We start from the raw sequence: 21,788 nt of genomic DNA, 5'->3' as shown, positions 1-21,788 counted from the left end.
GTGCAATTTTGTAATTTAATACCTATAAAAGTTTAGTGAGTAACATATAAACAGCAATCTCAACAGAGCAATTCTTCTGTAATAAAAAACTGTGATTTACTGAGGATATTATTGCTGCTCAGGTGAGATACTCATCTAGAATACACCACCTTCTCAAACATTTTGGAAAAATATGTCAGTAGTGAATCAAGTTGGTAGTTATTGACATTTCTCCAATCATATTTCTTATAGAAGGGTTTAATGATATAGTTCAATCTCTCTGGAAAAATGTCCTGAGTCAGTGATGAATTACATATTTCAGATAACACATGGCTCATGATATGGGAACAAATCTTCAGTGTTCTATAGAGAACACCACCAAGTCCAGATGGTCATTTATTTTTGAGTTAATATATAATTTACTAAATTTCAGGAGAACTTGGTGAGACATTCAGATGATAAAATTTTTTTGAAAGTTGCTTTTCCGACATACTGCAGTGATTTTTCTCTCTCACTATTTGGCCCAGTATTTTCTACTAGGAGTAAGAAATGATTGTTAAATACATTTGCTACCTGTGATACATCATTTGTAGCCCTTCCATTTAATTCAGTAGTGATGTTATCCTATTCCATGGGTAGTTGTCCTGTCTCTCTGCCTTAAATCTGTTGTCGGACTTGCTGATTTCGGACATATTGTGCATGTTATTTGACTTTTTAATAACTTTGCTTAGCAATCTTAAGTAGTGTGCAACTACTACAGGTTCTTGTCTTTTTCTTGCCAATAGAACCGTTTCCCTTACACAAGAAAGTGCTGAGGAGTAATGTCTCCAAATTTGTATGAGAAAACTCTAAAGCTTTTTCAATAAAACAAATGTTATTAAAAAAAAAAAAACATTCTACATAATTATTCTTCATGTCTACATACATACTTCTCAACATGGTTACCCAGGCAACAGACACATTTCTCCCCATGAGACCAGTTTTTTTTATACCTTCACTGTAGAATGTTTGACTTTGTTGACGGAGCCACAACCTTATCTGTGCCACACTGCCTCATAGCTATCAAATTGAAATCCTCAAAGGTGTTCTTTAAGATTTGGAAACAGATGAAAATAGGATGGGCCCAAGTCGGAGCTGTATGGAAGATAATCAATGGCAGTGAACCCAAGGCATTGGGTTGTAGCAGATGTTGCAGCACTCGTGTGGTCAGGTTTTGTTATGCTGAAGTAGAGGGTGCTCCACGTGTGGATGAACTCTTCGAATTTGGAACTGTATTACAGAATGCTGTTACTCACCGGCATAGTTAAGTTAAACACAGACATGTTACCCACTAAAATCCAGAGCCCTCTTAGCCACAGAGCACTAAAAGTCTTGCAGTAGCGATATGCACATATACGGATGGTAGTAGTATCACACACACAAGGTATAAAAGGGTACTGCATTGGTGGAGCTGTCATTTGTACTCAGATGTTTGATGTGAAAAGGTTTCTAACGTGGTCATGGCTGCATAATGGGAATTACCAGACTTTCTACATGGAAAGGTAGTTTGAACTAGAAGCATGGGGCATTCCATTTTGGAAATTGTTAGGGAATTATCATTTCCAGATCAACAGTGTCAATAGTGTGCTGAGAATACCACATTTCAAGCATTACCTCTCACCATGGACAGTGGAGCAGCTGACAGTCTTCACATAACAACTGATAGCAGTAATATTTGTGTAAAATTGTCAGTGCTAACAGATACTGCCTGAAATAACTGCAGAAACCAATGTGGGCTGTACAGCAAATGCGTCAGGGAGAAGGAAATTCATGAGTATGAAATGCCAGACCACCTGTCTTATCAAGATGCAAAGAAATAGTTTGAAAGACTGATATGGTCTAAAATTTTGAGACTTTTGTCACAGTCCATACCTCACTCAATGACAAAAGTCTCGCACAACACCTCAGGGCCCTGGTCATATTCCAGGGCCTGTCCTACAGTTGAGGGAGGCAATTCAGCCAGCAGAGCTCTCTTAAGAATTTCTGCAGAAAATAAAATTTAACAAACATTAAGGATGTTCCAAAATTCCTGGAAACACACTGGCCAAATAGAAAGAGAGCGGAAAAAAAAAGTACTAGGGGCGATAATCCAAGAAAACGCTTTGGAAAAATCTGCAATAGCGGAAAGGTTACATAAAGTGGAAAAAGCATGTAGTGTCACCAAAGATCTCTATAATAAAAAGGGCCTATTCAAAAATGCAAAAATATGGTGTAACATCACAGTAGTGAAGCCAGAATGCCTATATACAAGTGAATGCCTGGCATTAAACTGTAACTTAGATAAATTAGGGGTACGAGAAAGGCAGTTTAAAGGGAAAAGATAAGGCCCACAAAACACAGCAGAAAGTTGGAAATTACGAATAATGCTGACATATACCAAAATATAGAAAATATTGCATACGTAATGAGAAAAAGAAGACTTATGTTCTTTTGACATTTATTTTGAATGCAAGACAGTAGATTAACTAGTAAGATTGTCAAATACTTGTGAAGTCCCCAAGAAGTGTGGTCAATGAACGAAAAAAGAATTTAGAAAGAAGCAATATAAAAATGGAAGACATAAACAACAGAGAAGCCTTTTGGGGAAAAAGTATTGAAAATGGAAGGACTGCAAAAAGAATGGTTCAAAATGGGGTGAAGACTAAAAGAAGAAACACAGCAAACAGATGAAAGCATTCTGCTAGAAAAGAAAAGAACAAAGAATGAAGGATTGAAATTAGAATGTGGTCTTCAGATGGCTTATTAAGTCACTTTGGTACAAAATTTGCGCTATTGGTACATCTACAAAATTGTATATAAATAGCTATGGCATTTCTCTCTCTCTCTCTCTCTCTCTCTCTCTCTCTCTCTCTCTCTCTCTCTCTCTCTCTCTCTGTGTGTGTGTGTGTGTGTGTGTGTGTGTGTGTGTGTGTGTGTGTTTTTGTTTACAGGTTTTCACTATCATAACAATTCATAAACTTTTGATAGGTTTGTCAAACATAGAGCATGTTTGAGAGAAGTTTCAGTTTCCACAACTATGAAAACTGCAATCAACATAAAAACAATATAGCACTGGCAGTTACCAAAATGATTGAGGTGTTGCACCCTTCCCAGCCATATATTACGCAGGAAGAGGTCAAGAAAAAAATTAATATCCTATGCACAGCATTAAAGTGGAAGTGCAATAAAATAAAAAAAATCAGAGATCTATAGTTCTTCCACAAATTACGTATATGTTCCCACGCTGGGGTACTTTAATGAACTGTCATTAGAAGACCATACTTATGTTGTAATACTGTCAGAGACAGCAAAGGACTTGGAAGAGCAGTTGAACGGAATGGACAGTGTCTTGTAAGGAGGATATAAGATGAACATCACAAAAGCAAAACGAGGATAATGGATTGTAGTCAAATTAAGTCAGGTGATGCTGAGGGAATTAGATTAGGAAATGAGACACTTAAAGTAGTAAAGGAGTTTTGCTGTTTGGTGAGCAAAATAACTGATGATGGTCGAAGTAGAGAGGATATAAAATGTAGACTGGCAATGGCAAGGAAAACGTTTCTGAAGAAGAGAAATTTGTTAACATCGAAGATAGCTTTAAGTGTCAGGAAGACATTTCTGAAAGTATTTGTATGGAAGTGAAACATGGACGATAAATAGTTTGGACAAGAAGAGGATAGAAGCTTTCGAAATGTGGTACTACAGAAGAATGCTGAAAATTAGATGGGTAGATCACGTAAGTAATGAGGAAGTATTGAATAGGATTGGGGAGAAGAGAAGTTTGTGGCACAACTTGACCAGAAGAAGGGATCGGTTGGTAGGATATGTTCTGAGGCATCAAGGGATCACCAATTTAGTATTGGAGGGCAGCGTGGAGGGTAAAAACCGTAGAGGGAGACCAAGAGATGAATACACTAAGCAGATTCAGAAGGATGTAGGTTGCAGTGGGTACTGGGAGATGAAAAAGCTTGCACAGGATAGAGTAGCATGGAGAGCTGCATCAAACCAGTCTCAGGACTGAAGACCACAACAACAACAACAACAACAACAACAACTACTACTACTACTACTACTACTACTACTAATGTTGTCTCTTTCAATGTGAGGGCAAGGTGACTCAATTGTTAAAAATTTGACTGTACATTTGGAGAAAATTGATGTAGTAATCATGTTCTGAGTGTAATTTTTTCCTTAGCTTCCCCCCCCCCCCCTCCCTCACCCTCTACCTCAATTTTTCCCGGTTTTCTTTTTTGTGCAAAGTACTAAAGTCAGTGCAAGAAATGTTTTGTCTGGATTAGTGGCCATTCCAAGTACTGTCAAAATACTTCAGACACAAACAGAGACTGTTTCAAAAATGAGGTTAAATTGACAAACTTTGTTGGTACATATACAGGCTTGTTTGACAAACTTGTGGATAGGAAAAAGTTGCTTTGACAAGATTGTGTGATTGTGTAGTGGCTGCATTAACGTCTTAAAAGTCTAAGGAAAAGAACTATTGGCATTGAACAATGTTCCTGTATTAAACAAGCTTTTGCTTTGTTCAAAAATTTGGTTCATTAAATAAGCAGTCAACAGTATTTACATGATAATTTTTTTTTTTTCTAAATCTTTTTACAGCTAGGGAGAAGATTGTTGGGTGGTACCATACTGGACCCAAGCTACATAGAAATGATGTTGCAATCAATGAACTCATTCGGCGTTATTGCCCAAATTCTGTCCTTGTGATAATTGATGCAAAGCCAAAAGATCTGGGTCTCCCAACAGAAGCATATCGTGCTATTGAAGAGGTTCATGATGTAAGTAGGAATACTAAAAGTATGAAGTGATATGTTTCAGGGAATATAAATTTAATATTAATACAGTTAGAAACATATGTGTGTAATGATTTTTTTTTTTTATTACTGGTATACTTACATCACAGAGGAAATCATTGATATAAATTTTTATGTGAAGTGTTCCTCAGCCCCAGGTTGAGTATCAGCTATTGTCCTTACATAAAATGAGGTTATATAATAAACCACATTTTTCTTGTAATACTTTATCAATAAACATCAGAAAAAAGAAAGTAAAAGTAACATTATCAGCCGAATTAACATTTACCATGTTTCACTTTGTGTAGCATTAGACACTTTTTTTTAATGGAATAATATCTATAATGATCTTATTTCTAGCTACGCCATGAAGTTAAATGAGAAGGAAATATTGCTGTGACTGTCCAACATTTGGAACTCAGTAGTATTTTTAAATATAATAAACCAGGCTGATACAAGAAAATGTGTAAAAGAGTTCACCCAATACAAATGATAAAATTGAATTCAGCTTGTAGGCAGAGGAAAGTGAAAAACGGATTACATGGTCTTGGTCACTCAGGATAGGATAGTCTGCCTTCTGTTTTGTCTACACAGTTATTGAAAGCATCTGCTATAGCTGAAGATGTGCTAACCATCAGCAGTGACAAAATTCACTTTATTAACATGTACATTTGGGTGGTAGTTCAGTTAAATTATTTATTTATTCTGAAGAGCAGTTGAATATGTAAACATATTACAAAGATTAACAGAAAGGAAGAAAGTTTATAGATGCAATATAATTTATGTAGTACTCAAATCACTGAAGGCAGATGAGGGATGATACCTTCAACAAGGCCATTGCCAATTTCCTTCCATATCCTTGTCCATTATGAGCTTATGCTTCATCTACAGTGAAATTGAGGAGACCTTAAACTCTTGCTTCATTCGTCTTGTTCTTTCTTATTGCATGCCATGTATAGGGACTTCTGTTGTGTTATCAAGTAAATTTGCACTGTCCTTTCTTAGCATGACCCCATACTCAACATTTTGCTCTCTTCCAATATCTTGTGTATTGTATCCGTTTTGACTAGCTATAAATATTGTATGTTTTAATAGTAAGCACCATGTTGTACATGATTCAGACCCGATTATTGTTCTTAATTTTAAGTAGCATAGCAATTATAGTGTGGCAAACTGTCTGATGCAACAATATTACTATTTTATTAACAATTCTTTCAAGGATGGTTCTCCAACATCCAAAACATTTGAGCATGTTCCAAGTGAAATAGGTGCAGAGGAAGCTGAAGAAGTTGGTGTGGAACATTTGTTAAGAGACATTAAGGATACCACCGTGGGCACACTTTCACAACGAATTACTAATCAGCTCCTTGGACTAAAGGGACTACACTCTCAGTTGCGAGAGATACGTAATTACCTAACCCAGGTATGTGTGCCTAAATTTTATCAAACTGTGACTATCGTCTTTGCTTTAGATTTGTAGCATCACACTAAACTCGCACGATACCTGACTACCAGGCTTTTCCTGACTACCAGGCTTGACCTTGCCAATGTCACTTGATCTATTTAATGCTTCAAAAAGTAAGACTTTTTCACCAACTTGTTTTAATTTTTTTCTTGTTACGCATGTGTGGGGTTCTCTCATATGGGATTTCCTTCTTCACAGTAAACTTAAATCTGAACTGTTGTTGTCCTCTGGGTGTCTGTTTCTTAGTTGTATCTCATTATATGGAACTTGATTGATATTTGTTTGCCACTTGTTGTTGTTGTTATAGAAGTTTGTGTACAACTGTGAAGTACATTATTGAAAAATCATTTATCTGAAAGGACGAACCATTGTTCCACAGAACCTCTGGTGTCCTGGCCCATTGACTTTAAAAACCCACCAGAGATCATGGAACTCTACCTAGGCTTCTAGGCAGAGCTGTTGAAACCACAGGCACTAGCATGTCTTGTCACAATGCCACACACAATCTTCTGGCCAATTGAAGCTCACAGTCACCCTATTAAGTTCTGCCAAGCAGTCACATGGGTCTCAGTGGTTTATTGGCGTTGCTATCATTTCATTATTGTAACACACCATTGGTGTTCTGTCTCCCCTTCTGCTACAGCTAACGTTTTCTCGTTCTGGATTACTTATTGGATTTCATCTATAGTACAGTTACCAATTGTCCATTTTCCTCGTTTGTTTGTGATCTGCTGCTGATGTCCCAAGATTGGTCAGTCCAGCCTCATTGGGTTTCTTTTAAGTTGTTCAGATATTTGGTCAAATCTGTAGTAATAATTGGTGATAAGGTAAAAGGTTAACAGAGTACCACAGAAGCAAGGCTTGTGAAACTCTTGGAACAGCAGTGACTGTAACTACAGCAGCAATTACAATAATAATTCCAGCAGTAGTTTCAGCAGCAAGATGAGTTGCCCGATCAAAAAATCTAGCTTGTGAAGGATTAGCTGCAGATACAGGGTGCCCACACACTACAGGCAGTGGTCACTTAACAGGTGGAGAGCCAAACATTCTCATTTTCCAACATTTCACGACACTAAAGAAGATTAGGACACACATTTATAGTCGCTGGAACATCACTTTACTGCCTTTCATGTTGCTGACGACAGTCTGTAATTATCACTTTCTTTGTCTTTAGCTTGCTAGAGATGTTCTTCTTTCTTAAGACATCGTCTTCTCTCTCAAATCCAGGTGGTCTCAAGTTCTAGGAAATGTGCATGTTAGTTATTGTTTGCATAGATTCCCTGTGGTCACATTGTGACTCTAACTTTATCAATACCTCAAATAACCTGGACATTCATATTGTTTCTGGTTGACTGATTTACAAACTAGATGACCTATCATTGGAATATGTTTTGACAATTGCACACTTGTTTAAAATTGCACAAGCCGAAAATGAGTTCCTCATGGCCCGGCTCAAAGTATCAACAGTCCTTATAACACACTGTTCCCCAGGAATGTAAAATGCCAATAAATTACTTCAAAGACAGGACACCATGATTCATCAGTATCAGATTTATTAGCTGCTTCTGAAAAACCTGTTGTGCCCTGTTAGCAGATGGGGACTTCAGTCATCCCTAGACTGCCTCACGGCTCACCCATCTGCATAATGTCTGGATAGTTGGTTACACTGCACCCGTTGTGGAAAAGCCAGTCGCCATAAATAGTCAGAGCAGTCAGAGTTAGTTCCTTACATGCTTCAAGGAACAATGTCTAAACTTCAGGCAGTAGTACCCACCAGGCTATCCTTTCATGAACGAGCTCTATGTATATGTCACAGTTGAGAACAGACATAGGTTACCAGATGGTTACAGTTTTCTTGGTAGTCCTACAAATGCCTGCCTGACTAGGTTCTCGAGGATTAACCCCACACTCCTGTAAGTTGGCAGTACATGGTGACAGTTCTGTTTTCATCTAGAGTCAATTCACACCAGCTCGACCTGCAAGCACTATTTGTTCTCAATAAAAATGCAACCAGAAACCTTTTTGGTCTGGATGTAGTTTGCGTTCTCCATCAGTGAGGAAGTACATGTTGCCTCTGATGTGGTACTCTCCACGAACATGACAACCTGTAAGCTGCATTTGTGCCTCTATTCAAATCTGGCCAGGGGTGTGCCACAGATTTCCAGACTTAGATATCTAGATGCAACATGGCCCATTCCAGTCTCCATATGAACGGCTTTTAGGCAGGAACTCTGTCAAGTCCACAGGGCTGGGGCGATTGCTGTTAAAACAAGCACTGGGGCCATGTTCCTGTTTATAGGTAAGAAACTTAGTGGCTCCCTTCTGCTATGTGGTGACTCTAAATTGACAGTCAGTGCTCAGGCACAAGTAGTAACCTACACCTTACCACATCCAGAAGACCTTGCAGAGCTTTTCAAAGGAGAATAGTTTCCTAAGATTGACCTAGCAGACAAATATTTGCAAGTTCAAGTAGACGAGGAAACACAAAACATCATAGTTGTTCATACCCCCTCCTGTTTGTGCTAACACTTGACTTTTGGGATATCGTCCACTCGTGCAATATCTGAGAGATACCTGGAACAATTAACCTTGTCCATTTGTGCCTGCACAAACCATCTGAACAACTTAATTGTCACAGGAGCTACATCCTAAGAATGCCTATGAAGCATTTTGCACACTATTTATTACATTATGTGATACATTGCTGAAGGGCTACTTAGACAAAAGTTAGTCTTTTGGAGAGCAAGTTGAATACCTCAGGCACTTGCTAAACAGGTACCCTATTGCAGTGTAGCAGTTATCACTCCTGTCACCTGCACTCTAAATGAACTATATTCAAAGTCCTTCCCACAAGTGGCCCATATCACACAACTGCTAGACCAGTTGCAGAAGAAACGTTTTCAGTACACACGATTGCTGCTTGTGAACATGTCTTCACACAGTTAAAATATACACTGAACTTAGCAACCTTGCACCATTTTCACCATTGTGTTGACTGGTTCACATTGCAGAGGCCACTCCATATGGCATTGGTGCAATCATGGCACATATCAGACAATGACAGTTCTGAACAACCCATCACCTTTCTGTCAAAGATGCTGGTACACGATTGTCCTTACAGTGTAGTAGTTCCATGTATACCTGTTTGGGACTAAGTTCATAATGATCATGGACCGTAAACCACTGGTAGCGCTATTGACTTCCAGTCTTCTAAACTGAACAGCACTATGCCTCCAACATTACATGGTACAATTATACAATTAGGTAAAAGCCTACAGCACAATACATACATGGGAGCTCTCTATCTCGCCTTCCTGTGGGACCAGAAAGTATTGTTTCCACATTGTTGCAGAATGGACAGACCTTGGGAGAATTAGCTTAACAGCTGCATCAGTTGCTGCAGTCACGCACCCCGACTTAATCTTACCATAAGCCATGCATTATGTACTCCACGGGTGGCCCCACATACATTTCAAACACAAATAAAGAGCTCCAGACCTGGCACCACTGTGTTGTAACTGCAGCCCTTCTTTGGTTACAGGTTTTACAACTACTTCGGGTCCACTAGGGAATGTCGTGGATGAAAGCTCTAGTGATATTACACTATTACTGACGAAACTTAAACAGGGACTTGGAAACAATGCTGTGAAGCTGCTCGGCGTGGGCTCAGCATCAGGCAGCATCCCTGTCCCCAATGTTTTGCTTACTGGTCCCCTCCCCCACCGCCACCCTCTTTCCCTGCACCACCACCAGTTGCATGTCCTCAACATCACCTCCCTCCAACTAGCCTCAGACCGCAATTATTTGGACTTTGTTGTCCCATTTGTGGGCTTAATGCTCATTTATGTTAAGTATGGAGTCAGCCACAATCTCTTTTAGTTCAGATTCTAGCTATCGAAGGCCTTGCCTGAACTATAATATTGGACAGTAGGTTTCAGACAATTGAGGACATAAATTAGTTGGCCATTTCACCCACCCTCCAATTGCAAAGCAGAGCATATGGTGCAAACATTTAAGCAGCGAATATTGAAAGCGGTGGGAACTATCATCAAGACCTCCACCACAACAGCAGAACTGATACTGTTCCTGAGTATGTACAGGACAACAACCCCCCAGGACTGGAGTCTTGTGGAACTCCTCTGTGGGAGATGACCACAAATGTTCCTCCATCTCCTGGCACCACGAACCGGGACCTGGCAGTCAGGGTGCTGCTCACTGGGAGCAGTAGTATGGGCGCACTCCTGTGGAGAAAGACGTACAGCACTGTAACAGTCTGCTACAAAATCATGAGATAAATTAAGGATTAAATGTGAATTTTGTGTTTTGCTTCAAATTAGTTAAACTTTTTTGCCAGTACTGTTGTAAATAGTAGCGGATGATTACTTAGCTTTGTCTTTTGTTTTGTGACTGTTAAAATTTTTCTTCAGTTCAGATAAATTAAGATAGAATTTACAGGATGTCGTACATGCACTTTAATGAAGTATTTAGACTGAATTTTGTCCGTTTTCAGGCTGTATTAAATTCTAACACCTCTCAGGTAATCAGTCCTGACAATCAAACTTGCTCCACATGCTACTTAACTGAAATAACTTGAACTAACACACTCCCATACCAACTCAATTGTACTAACTCCATATGTAATAACTTGTACTAATTTGCTTGGGCTCACGCACCTAGTTATTCATAAAGGTAACAACGGCAGCTCTTTACAACCATTTATACATTTAAAAATTTTAATGAAACACAATAGCACATTGTACATTAAACTGTGTTACAAGTTAATGAACAATATAATCAGTACACACAGATTAATTACACAGTCATGAAATATGTGATGTTTGCTTCAGAAAAAAAACAGATATAATCAGAAATATTATTTCTAATTACAGATGTATATGTTGAGTGTAAATATGAAATGATAAGATTTACTTCTATATGTGTCGTCCTGTATCATAATTTAGTTACTTTTAGTGTAGAAATTGTTTCAAATAAACTGTTATATTCATAATTAAACATCGTAAGTTAAGGACAAAAACATAAACTTTCATGTTTGACTGTAAACCAAAATGTGGCTAATGTAGTTTCCAAGGCAAAGAATTGATCTCTTTATTATGATGTGTCTGAATCTGCCACATTACACCACCAGTAATTCTGGTGAATGCTCTTTGCCAGTCCATGATGTCAGTTCAGACACTGAAGGGTTGTTTGGAACATCGTCATACAAACCAACTCTATCCATGCTTGCCACCAACAGTGATACACCCTAACGAGAAAGCCCGCCATTGCCAGTCCCATGACTTCATAGATTTGACTTGTGCCTAAGAAAACCAGAGACTTTTTCATTGGACACAGACATGGAGATGTCTTTGCACTCTGTTATCACAGCCAACAACACCAGCATCACCACATCCAAGCATAATGTCAGGCTTTCCCACTTCCTTGCTCCAGTCTGTGGATGTAAGTGCAAGACCCTATCTGTACCACCAGTTCACCTTGTGAAACATTGCCCACGACACATCCAATTGTATACACCCATTCGAGGGGGGGAGATATGATACTCTTGCCCGACAACTTTGAAAAAGCCCATTGGAAAGCATGGAAATTTTACATTCGCAGCTAGGCTGAACTGTTACAGCCATAAGCACTGCTAGTGCCTGTTGTGGTGCTGCCCACTGTATTTCACCAGCCAGTTACAGCAGTACTAAAATTACCACCATGCACTGATATGGGACTAAGTGGTGCATTTGCTTCGCTATTGTTTCATTTTCATAACGCACCATTGCTGTCTCAGGTTATCACTCTACAGATCATTTTTTGGTTTATTTATCTATTTTGCCATCTGCATTCAGCCAGTTTCCTCATTGTATTTCTTTCTGTTCACTCTTGGCAATCCACTGTTGATGGCTCCAGATCAGCCAGTCCAGCTCATGGCGTTTCTTTTAACTCGTTCCCGACATTTGATCAAATATTTGTCATAGTAGAACAAACAGTGACGCATAAGGTCTGATCAAGAAACACTGTTTCAATTGATTTTACAGTGTCAGTGGCTTTACTAATAGTAAATACACATTACACTGCCTTTTATTTGCTTCCATACTTTTTTGTTTTGAGAACAAATTTCAAGAAAAAATGTCTCAGATATAAAGGGCTTTTCTTTATGCAAGCTGTTGTTTTAACTTAAGTAATGCTGCTGCTGCCGCCACCATTGCTGCTGCTGCTGCTGCTGCTGCTGCTACTACTACTACTACTACTACTACTACTACTAAAACTACTAAAAGTATTACCTAAATAATTAATGGAAAATCTCATATAAAGATGTGAAACAAATACTAACAAAGAGATAGCGGAACTGGCCAGTACTTACCTTAGCTCAGTACAGCCGATAGATAAACAAAAAAACAACCGAAAATTTACATTCCTAGCTTTCGGAATAAATGTTCCTTCATCAGGGAGGGGAGAGGGGAAAGAAAGGGAAGAAGGGCAAGTGGATTTAGTTACTCACAACCCAGGTTATGAAGCAACAGGGAAAGGAAAACAGGGAGGGTAGCAAGGATGGAGGCATGGTTGTCAGAGGGAAGCCAAAGATCCTATTACCTAGCAAACCAAACTGAAGACCTGGCAAGAGTGACAGCACCACCATGTTTATGCTGGAGAAACAGGGAGTGGAGGCTGTACAGGCTTACACTACAGTATCCTTAAAAATGGAGCATTGCCACATACTACTCATCTGTACATTAGTATCTAACACAGCACGACAAATTTAGACGGACACTTTTGTTTTACAATAGTCTTGACACTGACAGAATAATATGTTTGAATTCGCTATCTGTTTGAATAAACCACTTGTCACTTTAAATATACCTCATGTTTTCTTAAAAATGTAGTGTAGTTTGCTTTTTTTAAACTTTCGCTTTGTTCATAACTTCATTCCGACAAATGTTTTCTACTCAGTACTTCCAAACCAATTGATCAATTAATATTTCGTTCTTCCATAAGTTAAAGAGAGGTTTTTTGTCCAGTTTTCACACTTCTTTTGTCTGTCAAACTTTAGCAGAAAACCAGCAACATTATTTTGATCAGAGGTCATTTGGAGTGTGCCAGTTTCTACTCAATAATTTTATTTGGTAATTTATAAAGTAATTTCTTTTTGTTACAGAAAAATCTTTCCACTACGTAATTATTTTCAACATGCACCTGAGTGCATAATTATTCTTCCATGCTTTTGGTATTAAATTATTCCTTGTACAACTCTCCATTAAGTAACTATGATGTTTTCAATGTAGGCTGTAATAGGAAATCAAAATCTGTTTCAAGCCTGCTTTGGGGTAAACAACAAAAGAAAGTATTTTTAAATGTAACTTTTTTCCCACCTACTGCACGTACACTTGAATACTACAGTATTCCCCAACTTAAACTATTCTTGGCCTTTCCTAAAAATAAGAAATAAAAGTAGTTTCTGCCAAGACCAGCTTTATCCTATTTCTTAAATACTGAAGCAAAAACAAATCAACTTCTGGTGTCGATGTCTCACAACTTGTTGGTATCTCCAATTAATTGGGTAAAAATCATGGTGCATGCTCAAAGCATTCTTTTTTTAAGTAGTAAGTACTATTGTTCTTGGCTTCCTATGGTTCCAAAGTATGTACTTGCAAATTGAAAAGATTTTTGTGTATGTGGTTCAGTATCGGACATTTCCTACCACATCTCAGACAATTCGGCAAACATTAACAATAGCAACCATTTTGCCATCCAAATACCACCAAGTCTACTTTAGCACTTGGTCACCTACTACCACAATACCAAAAGAAAAAGCAACCACCATTCTCATACACACAGTGCTGCCTAAGGATTAGCTACCAATTCTGGATAGTGATTTATACAATTATTTACTGAATAACTTTCCCTTAAACACACATCCAGGCCTGTTGAAGATGTAGTTAACTTTGTGGTAACTGATGATCACTATTTCCTCATCAGTATGGTATTCCATTGCCCAGATTTGATATTGCTGTTATAAGTAATGATTTTCTCTCTTCTCCCATAATCTTTGAGAAACAAAAGAAACTGAAAAATACATTAATTTGAACTAGACTACTGAGTACAGAAATGTTTCCATCTATACTCCAAAGAAAACACTTCTCTATTACTGATTAGATAACGTACCTTGCTGATCAACACACCTTGTCAACTCCAAACAAAAAACTCTGCTGTTCTAAAAAAAAAAAAAAAAAAAAATAAATGATCCAGGTTCAAGCTACAAAAGAATAAGGGATCAGCATTTTTGCACTTTTTAAAAATTAGTAATTGTATATAATGGCTGGCTGTTTTCCTTACAACAAACTTTGATGCTGTAAGAAAATATTCCAACTTTATTCATTCTTTGTTAATTCAGAGAGGCTGGAGGCTCCTGATGCCCTGTAAACATGTGCAACATTATAATAGCAATGTAATGAAAAGGATAGTTGCTACTCATATAGCACAGATGCTGAGTCGCAGAAAGGCACAACATAAAGACTGTCAGAAAGTTAGCTTTTGGTCAATACGACATTTGTCAAAAAGACAGTACACACACACACACACACACACACACGGTGAGTAGCAACTATCCTTTTCATTATGTTGTTGCATTCCATCCTGGATTTTTCAGCATTATAATAAAATTTTCATATTAATTCATAATTGCAATTCAAATTATTTAAACAACAAAATTATTATTATTATCTATATGTAGACTTGTGCAAAACCTTTTGTACGGGACTTATTATTCTCTTTGTGATCCATCACAATTACCGTTCAGTTTGTATTTTCTTGCAAAGTTGGTATTTCCATGTATTGTTCATAAAATCACTAAAATTGATGGCTAATAATATATGCAACTCTCCCTGTTTCCTAAGCCTCACAAGTTCTGTTTTCTCATCCTTCTACCTTTCCTTTTATCCCATCTGTTGGAAGGAGCCATTGGCTTTGAAAGCTTGTCCATTTCTACATCTTTTGTATGTGTTTTCCCTTGCCACCATTTGGTGAGTTGATCTTTTATCTAGCCATGTAATATAGCCATACCATCATATAGACCCATTTCTTTGTTAGGTTTTAACATATTTAGAAATTACGGATTTAATCTCATGTACATTTTCCCTCCCACAGGTTGTTCAGGGGACTCTCCCAATTAATCACCAGATAGTCTACCAGTTACAAGACATTTTCAATTTGCTTCCAGACATAAGCCACGGAAATTTTGTGAATTCTTTATATGTGAAGACCAATGATCAGATGTTAGTTGTATATCTTGCAGCTCTAATACGTTCAATCATAGCACTTCACAATCTTATCAACAATAAGCTAACCAACAGAGATGCAGAAAAGAAGGAAGGTAAAAAAGATGATGTGAAAGACAAGGATAAGAAAGATGAGAAGAACAAGGAGGATAGCAAAACGGAAAGTAAAAAGTGATGTTTGTAGACTTAGTGTTGATGAATATTTTGTTTGTCAACCACTTTGAATTGTATAGGACAAGTGTTCTCATGTGTTAACATGCAAGACTACAAACTCGCCAATACTTAAAACTGAGTGACATTTCAGTAGTGTCGCATAACTGCTATTAGCATCGTGTGTGTTGTAACACTATGAAGAGATTAAAAGTCCAACATTTTGCTATTTATTTTATAACTAAATGTTTTGGATGTTCTGGCAGATTTTAGTTGATGAACCTTGGTGAGTGAAGCTAACATACCTTTGTTAACTTTTTAATGTTTGATATGACTAAAATATAACATCATTCACTATGTATTTTTGCAGGCTGATGGTTCCCAGTAAATGATCTCTGAAAAAGTTTGTTCATTTTGTGTCTATTCTGGACCTCTGTAAATTGTATTACTGTTTGCACTGTTAAAAATAATGACATTTAATAAAGAAGATCTATGAATTTGTACAAGTTAAATTAAAACTGTATGTAATATTTCATTAGTATTCTCAAACCTGAATCCTACAGCAATTTTTAGCATGTGCCAAAAAGTAAAAGTGAATGGAATTACAGTAATTCCTTGCTATATTTGGATTAGTGTGTTGAAAATGTTGCTGTAATTTGGGCTGATGTTTACTGCCCACTGCTACTCTTTGTGCAGTGTAGAGTAGATCATTATTTGAGGTTGGAGACAGCAAATGGGATGACACCTGTATGCCAGAAAATATTAACTGCTTACATGATTGATATAAGTAATACTTTTGCACTTACTTGTAATGTAGAAATAGTCATTAAGGCTTTAATATGAAATAAGAGATGTCGTGATACTGATCTGTAACTTAACCTGAGGTCTATGTTAGGATGAAAGTTGTTAGTTTTATACGCCATGTGTGAAGCAAGTGATGTGAACAAACTGAAAACATAAATTAATATAAGTGTGACTGCCAAAGATTGCTGTGGGCCATCCACAGGCTATGATGATAATTTCTTATGTCCAGGTTGGAATATCAAAAATTACAAAAAGGAAAGATTATTACCCACTGTAAAGATGACACATTAAGTAGCAGAGAGGCACAACGAAAAGACTGTAACACACAGAACTTTCAGCCATATCCTTCTTCACAAAGGAAGGAGAGGGGTGCATGACTACACACACACACACACACACACACACACACACACACACACACAGCAGCTGTCTCTGGGTGTCGTGGCCAGACTGCTTTCTCGTTGTGCCTGTTTTCAACTAAGTGTGTCATCTTTAAGATGGGTAGCACTCTGTTTTCTTTTCTTTCTTTCCTTCTATTTACCCCAAAAAAAGATATATTCCTTTGTGCCCTGACATTGACTTACTGGTGCTCAGACCATTAGTATTGCCAGGTTGTTGTCACGTTAGAAACTAATAGTTTACTTTCTAACAATCTAAATAAAATCTCTTACACCATGTATATTCCATCTTAATTCCTAAGATTGTTCATGACAAACACTACCTCACATGCTTAAATATAATTGCTAAGTAGACTAGGCTTTCTCCTGGATGGCCTGGTAACAGGTTTGGATAAAATGTCTTATTCTGTGATGTATGAAGGCCATTGACAATAGTAGGTCTTTGCCTTTCCTATACGGGGTGATCAAAAAGTCAGTATAAATTTGAAAACTGAATAAATCACGGAATAATGTAGATAGAGAGGTACAAATTGACACACATGCTTGGAATGACATGGGGTTTTAATTAGAACAAAAAAAAAATACAAACGTTTAAAAAATATCCGACAGATGGCACTTCATCTGATCAGAATAGCAATAATTAACATAACAAAGTAAGAGAAAGCAAAGATGGCGTTCTTTATAGGAAATGCTCAATATGTCCACAATCATTCCTCAACAATAGCTGTAGTCGAGGAATAATCTTGTGAACAGCACTGTAAAGCATGTCCGGAGTTATGGTGAGGCATTGGTGTCGGATATTGTCTTTCAGCATCCCTAGAGATTTCGGTCTATCATGATACTCTTGCGGCTTCAGGTAATCCCAAAGCCAATAATCGCACAGACTGAGGTCTGGGGACCTGGGAGGCCAAGCATGATGAAAGTGGCGGCTGAGCACACAGTCATCACCAAACAACGTACGCAAGAGATCTTTCACATGTCTAGCAATATTTTTTTTATTTTTATTTTTTTCCCCCTAATAAAACCCCATGTCATTCCAAGCAAGTGTGTCAATTTTTACCTCTCTATCTACATTATTCCATGATTTACTAAATTTCAAATTTATACTGATTTTTTGATCACCCGGTATATAAACATATAGGTGTCAGGTGAGTGGGTTGCAAGTAGGGTTCACTGCATGTTTGCCTCTTCTTGTTCAATTTAATATCTTGAATGCCTCTTGTGGAATGAAGGAAAATTTGTAGTATTCTATTGCCACCATTGTATCTTCAGCCAGGTAAGTGACTCTCCAAAAATGCTTTGTTTTCTGTGAATATACATTAACAATATAAGCCACCGAAATTAATAAAATTGTTCTGCTCAAGTTTGACTAAATTTGTGGGTGAATTCCTAGACTTGTTTAGAAACCTCCAACTTTCTACTACAGTGTTTCTCCTCATGAAATGTATTCATGGGCGTGACTGAGAAATTAATATTCCTCTTCTGGGTGCTGCAGGAGTCAATAAATGTATTGACGTCATAGACTTCTTCAGGTAATATCATCACATGCTTGCAAATGCAGAAGCTATTTCATTTCCTCTGTGACCAGCAGTAGTTTCATCAAACATATAACAACGAGCAGATTGTGATTAGTTACAGTGTCCACAATGACCATTTATAAAAGCTGGCCCCCGTGTATGAGGGGTGTTGGTAAACAATTTCTCTCTGTCAATCTTCTGCTCATAACTAGATTCTGCTAAATGCAGTGAATTTTATTTTCTTCCATTATTTTAGTTTTTTCTTCCTCATTGCCAGTTTTTTGCTGAAGTTCCTACATGTCCCATTTCTCGCAAGGATCATTCTTGACCTAATGGGAGGACATTAAAATTTTTGACAAATATTTAATGATAACAAGTCTCATGTTTACAACGTAGGAAATGATAGATTGCTACTTACCATAAAGAGGACATGTGAAGTTGCAGAGAAGCATGAGGTAAGGGATTAAGAGCAGGAGTTGTGTGTTGTCCTTCCTTACAGAACCCCAGCTCCCAATCTCTACCCCATGGCTCATACCCCTGTAATAGACCTAGATGTAAGACCTGTCCCATAAGTCTTCCCACCACCAGCTACTCCAGTCCAGTCACTAACAGCCCATCAAAGGCAGGGCTAACATTGAAACCAGTCATGTAGTCTACAAGCTAAACTGCAACCACTGTGCTGCATTCTATGTAGGGATGACAACCAACAAGCTGTCTGTCCACATGAATGGCCACTGACAAACTGTGGCTAAGAAACAAGTGGACCACCCTGTTGCTGAACACGCTGCCAAACATGATACCCCTCATCTCAGTGATTGCTTCACAGCTTGTGCCATATGGATCCTTTCCACCAACACCGGCTTTTCTGAATTGCGCAGGTGGGAACTTTCCCTGCAATACATCCTATGTTCCCGTAACCCTCCTGGCCTCAACCTTCATTAGTCGCTGTCTTCATCCATCCAGCCCCTTCCCTGCTCCCGTTCTTACACTACACAGTTGTCATTGCACCACCACACCCAGCCTTTTTTATTTATTTAATTTATTTATTTCTCTCCTTTTCTGCTACTTCCCCCCCCCCCCCCCCACCCAATCCCCACCACTCCCCTGCCTGCCGCCCAACCTGCAGCACTTCACTGTCCACCATCCCCACCATACTACCCCTCTCCCTCCCTGCCCCAGCCTTCTGCTTTTCCCCCCACTCAGTCTCCAGTCCCATCATGCACTGGTGCTGCTGCTCGCAGTGTGGTTTCAGTTGCCCGGGAGTGCAGTCGTTGTTGCGAGTTGCATTTGTGTGTGTGTTTATTGTTGACAAAGGCCATTGGCCAAAAGCTTTAAGTGTAAATATCTTTTTGTTGTTTCTGTCTGTGACTATGTATCTCCACTATATGGTGAGTAGCAACTTTCCTTCTCATAATATTATTACATTCCATCCTGGATTTCCCATTGTTTGGTTATACTAGATAGTGATAATGGCAACAATGAAAAAGACATCATTCCTCTGTGTGGAAGAGTGTGCAGAGATTTAAGTAGATTTTTTCCACGTGCATTACCTACATTAGTGTTATTAATTATTCGTATCTGAATTCCAAGTGTTAGGGCATTTTGTGCACAAAATCCCCCCCCCCCCCCCCCCAAAGGCATGCATGTCTGCACTTTGTGATTCATAAGAACCATTGGGGAGGGCCCGTATAACTTTGAGGCGTCCTGTTGTTACTTCTTGTGACGTAGTGGGGACCTGCTTGGCCTTTAATTTTCAGATCATCAAGGAGGGAAATGCATGAGCACAATCCAGCGGCCTACCTCTGCTTGTGCTTCTCCTCACACATCTCCCCCTCCACCCTGTTACAACCCATAAACACAGTTTACCCCTCAATATGGCTCTATTGTACCTAGATGTGGTACACACATTAAATATTTCTTTTTAACCAACTTCATTCAAAAACAATTATTTTAATGTTAGAACACTACTTTTAATAGTCTGCAATTTTCCATCCCCTGCAATGCAGAAACTATTAGTCCTAGAGGAAAAAATGAGTAGGAAATTTAATACGAACTAATTTTGCAGTGGGAAACATTTTCGCTAGAAACCACAGATTTGAGGAAAACATAAAGTGAATTTTGCAGTGGGAAACATTTTCACTAGAAACCACAGATTTGAGGAAAACATAAAGTGAACTTGAAACCCACCCCACCCCACCCCACTTCTCGCACCCCACTGGTCACGATTTTTAGTATGTTGTTCAGGACAATCCCTCCTAGCATGTTCAAAAATGTGTGACTACACAGTTTTTCCCACACGTTTTCTTCGTTGACTGCATTAAACTTCGATGAGTAACAGTAGGTGGCTTAAAAACTCAGAACATTTTACTGGCAATGTTTCGGAGAGCTGCATCAAAATAGTCTTCGCAACAATTGTTTCATTCATTTGACAATTTCTGTTTGATCTCTTTTGTTCAAAATACTTCTCTCATTCATTTTAAGTAACAGTATAAAAATGCAACAAGCCAGACTCAGTGAATAATGTGTACAAAATTGTTGTCGTTCTTTTTTTGGTCAAAATTGTGTAATTTTAAATGACGAATGACCCAGATTGGCAGATGTTATCCTGAGATTGTCGCAATGCAGGCCATTTTCTTCGCAGTACCTCAAACAATTATTTTCTTAGTTAAAGGTCGTAATGCTGGATACCTATGGTATAAGTTAATTGTTTTTACATTGGTTGTTAAATCTTAGATTTCTTACAAACTGTTTAAGCTTATTATTGTAATATCCTGCGAACACTTGGTACTTGTGGCAGGAGTTTTTCCTGAGGTTCTGTCGTCTCAGTAACTTTCAAAATTATTGAACAAATGAAACAATGCTCACAAAAATAAGTAATATGTGTAAAGAGATTTTTCTCAATAGATGATGATTGGTCAGCTGATCAAAAACAAGGTGTACACTTTACTACAATCATTCTGCCCACAGTTAAGGAATTATAGTTGTTTTTGGGTGCCTCTCGTACAGGCATCTTACAATGAAATTTGAGCTCCAATTTTACAAAATGTGAAACATCAAATCTCTCTCTCTCTCTCTCTCTATATATATATATATATATCTATATCTATATATATATATATTAAAAACAAAGATTCCAAGACTTACCAAGCGGGAAAGCGCCGGCAGACAGGCACATGAACAAAACACACAAACACACACACAGAATTACGAGCTTTCGCAACTGGCAGTTGCTTCGTCAGGAAAGAGGGAAGGAGAGGGAAAAATGAAAGGATGTGGGTTTTAAGGGAGAGGGTAAGGAGTCATTCCAATCCCGGGAGCGGAAAGACTTCCCTTAGGGGAAAAAAAGGACAGGTGTACACTCACTCACACAC

The 21,788-nt window shown here is 38.2% G+C and overlaps 1 protein-coding gene across 1 annotated transcript in view; it reads left to right on the top strand.

Moving 5' to 3' along the window:
* The window catches only part of LOC126335486 (26S proteasome non-ATPase regulatory subunit 7), a 55,505-nt gene extending 39,299 nt beyond the window's left edge, over nt 1-16,206 (top strand). Inside the window, exons 3-5 of the mRNA XM_049998811.1 lie at nt 4,615-4,793; nt 6,028-6,231; nt 15,418-16,206. Coding sequence (XP_049854768.1) covers nt 4,615-4,793; nt 6,028-6,231; nt 15,418-15,723 — 689 coding nt within the window. The 3' untranslated portion in view covers nt 15,724-16,206. The remainder of the gene's footprint in view (nt 1-4,614; nt 4,794-6,027; nt 6,232-15,417) is intronic.
* The last annotated feature ends 5,582 nt before the right edge of the window (nt 16,207-21,788 follow it).

Source organism: Schistocerca gregaria, chromosome 2 (assembly GCF_023897955.1).
Source record: "Schistocerca gregaria isolate iqSchGreg1 chromosome 2, iqSchGreg1.2, whole genome shotgun sequence".
NCBI classification, from domain to species: Eukaryota; Metazoa; Arthropoda; class Insecta; order Orthoptera; family Acrididae; genus Schistocerca; species Schistocerca gregaria.
This window is presented reverse-complemented; position numbering and strand designations above follow the sequence as displayed.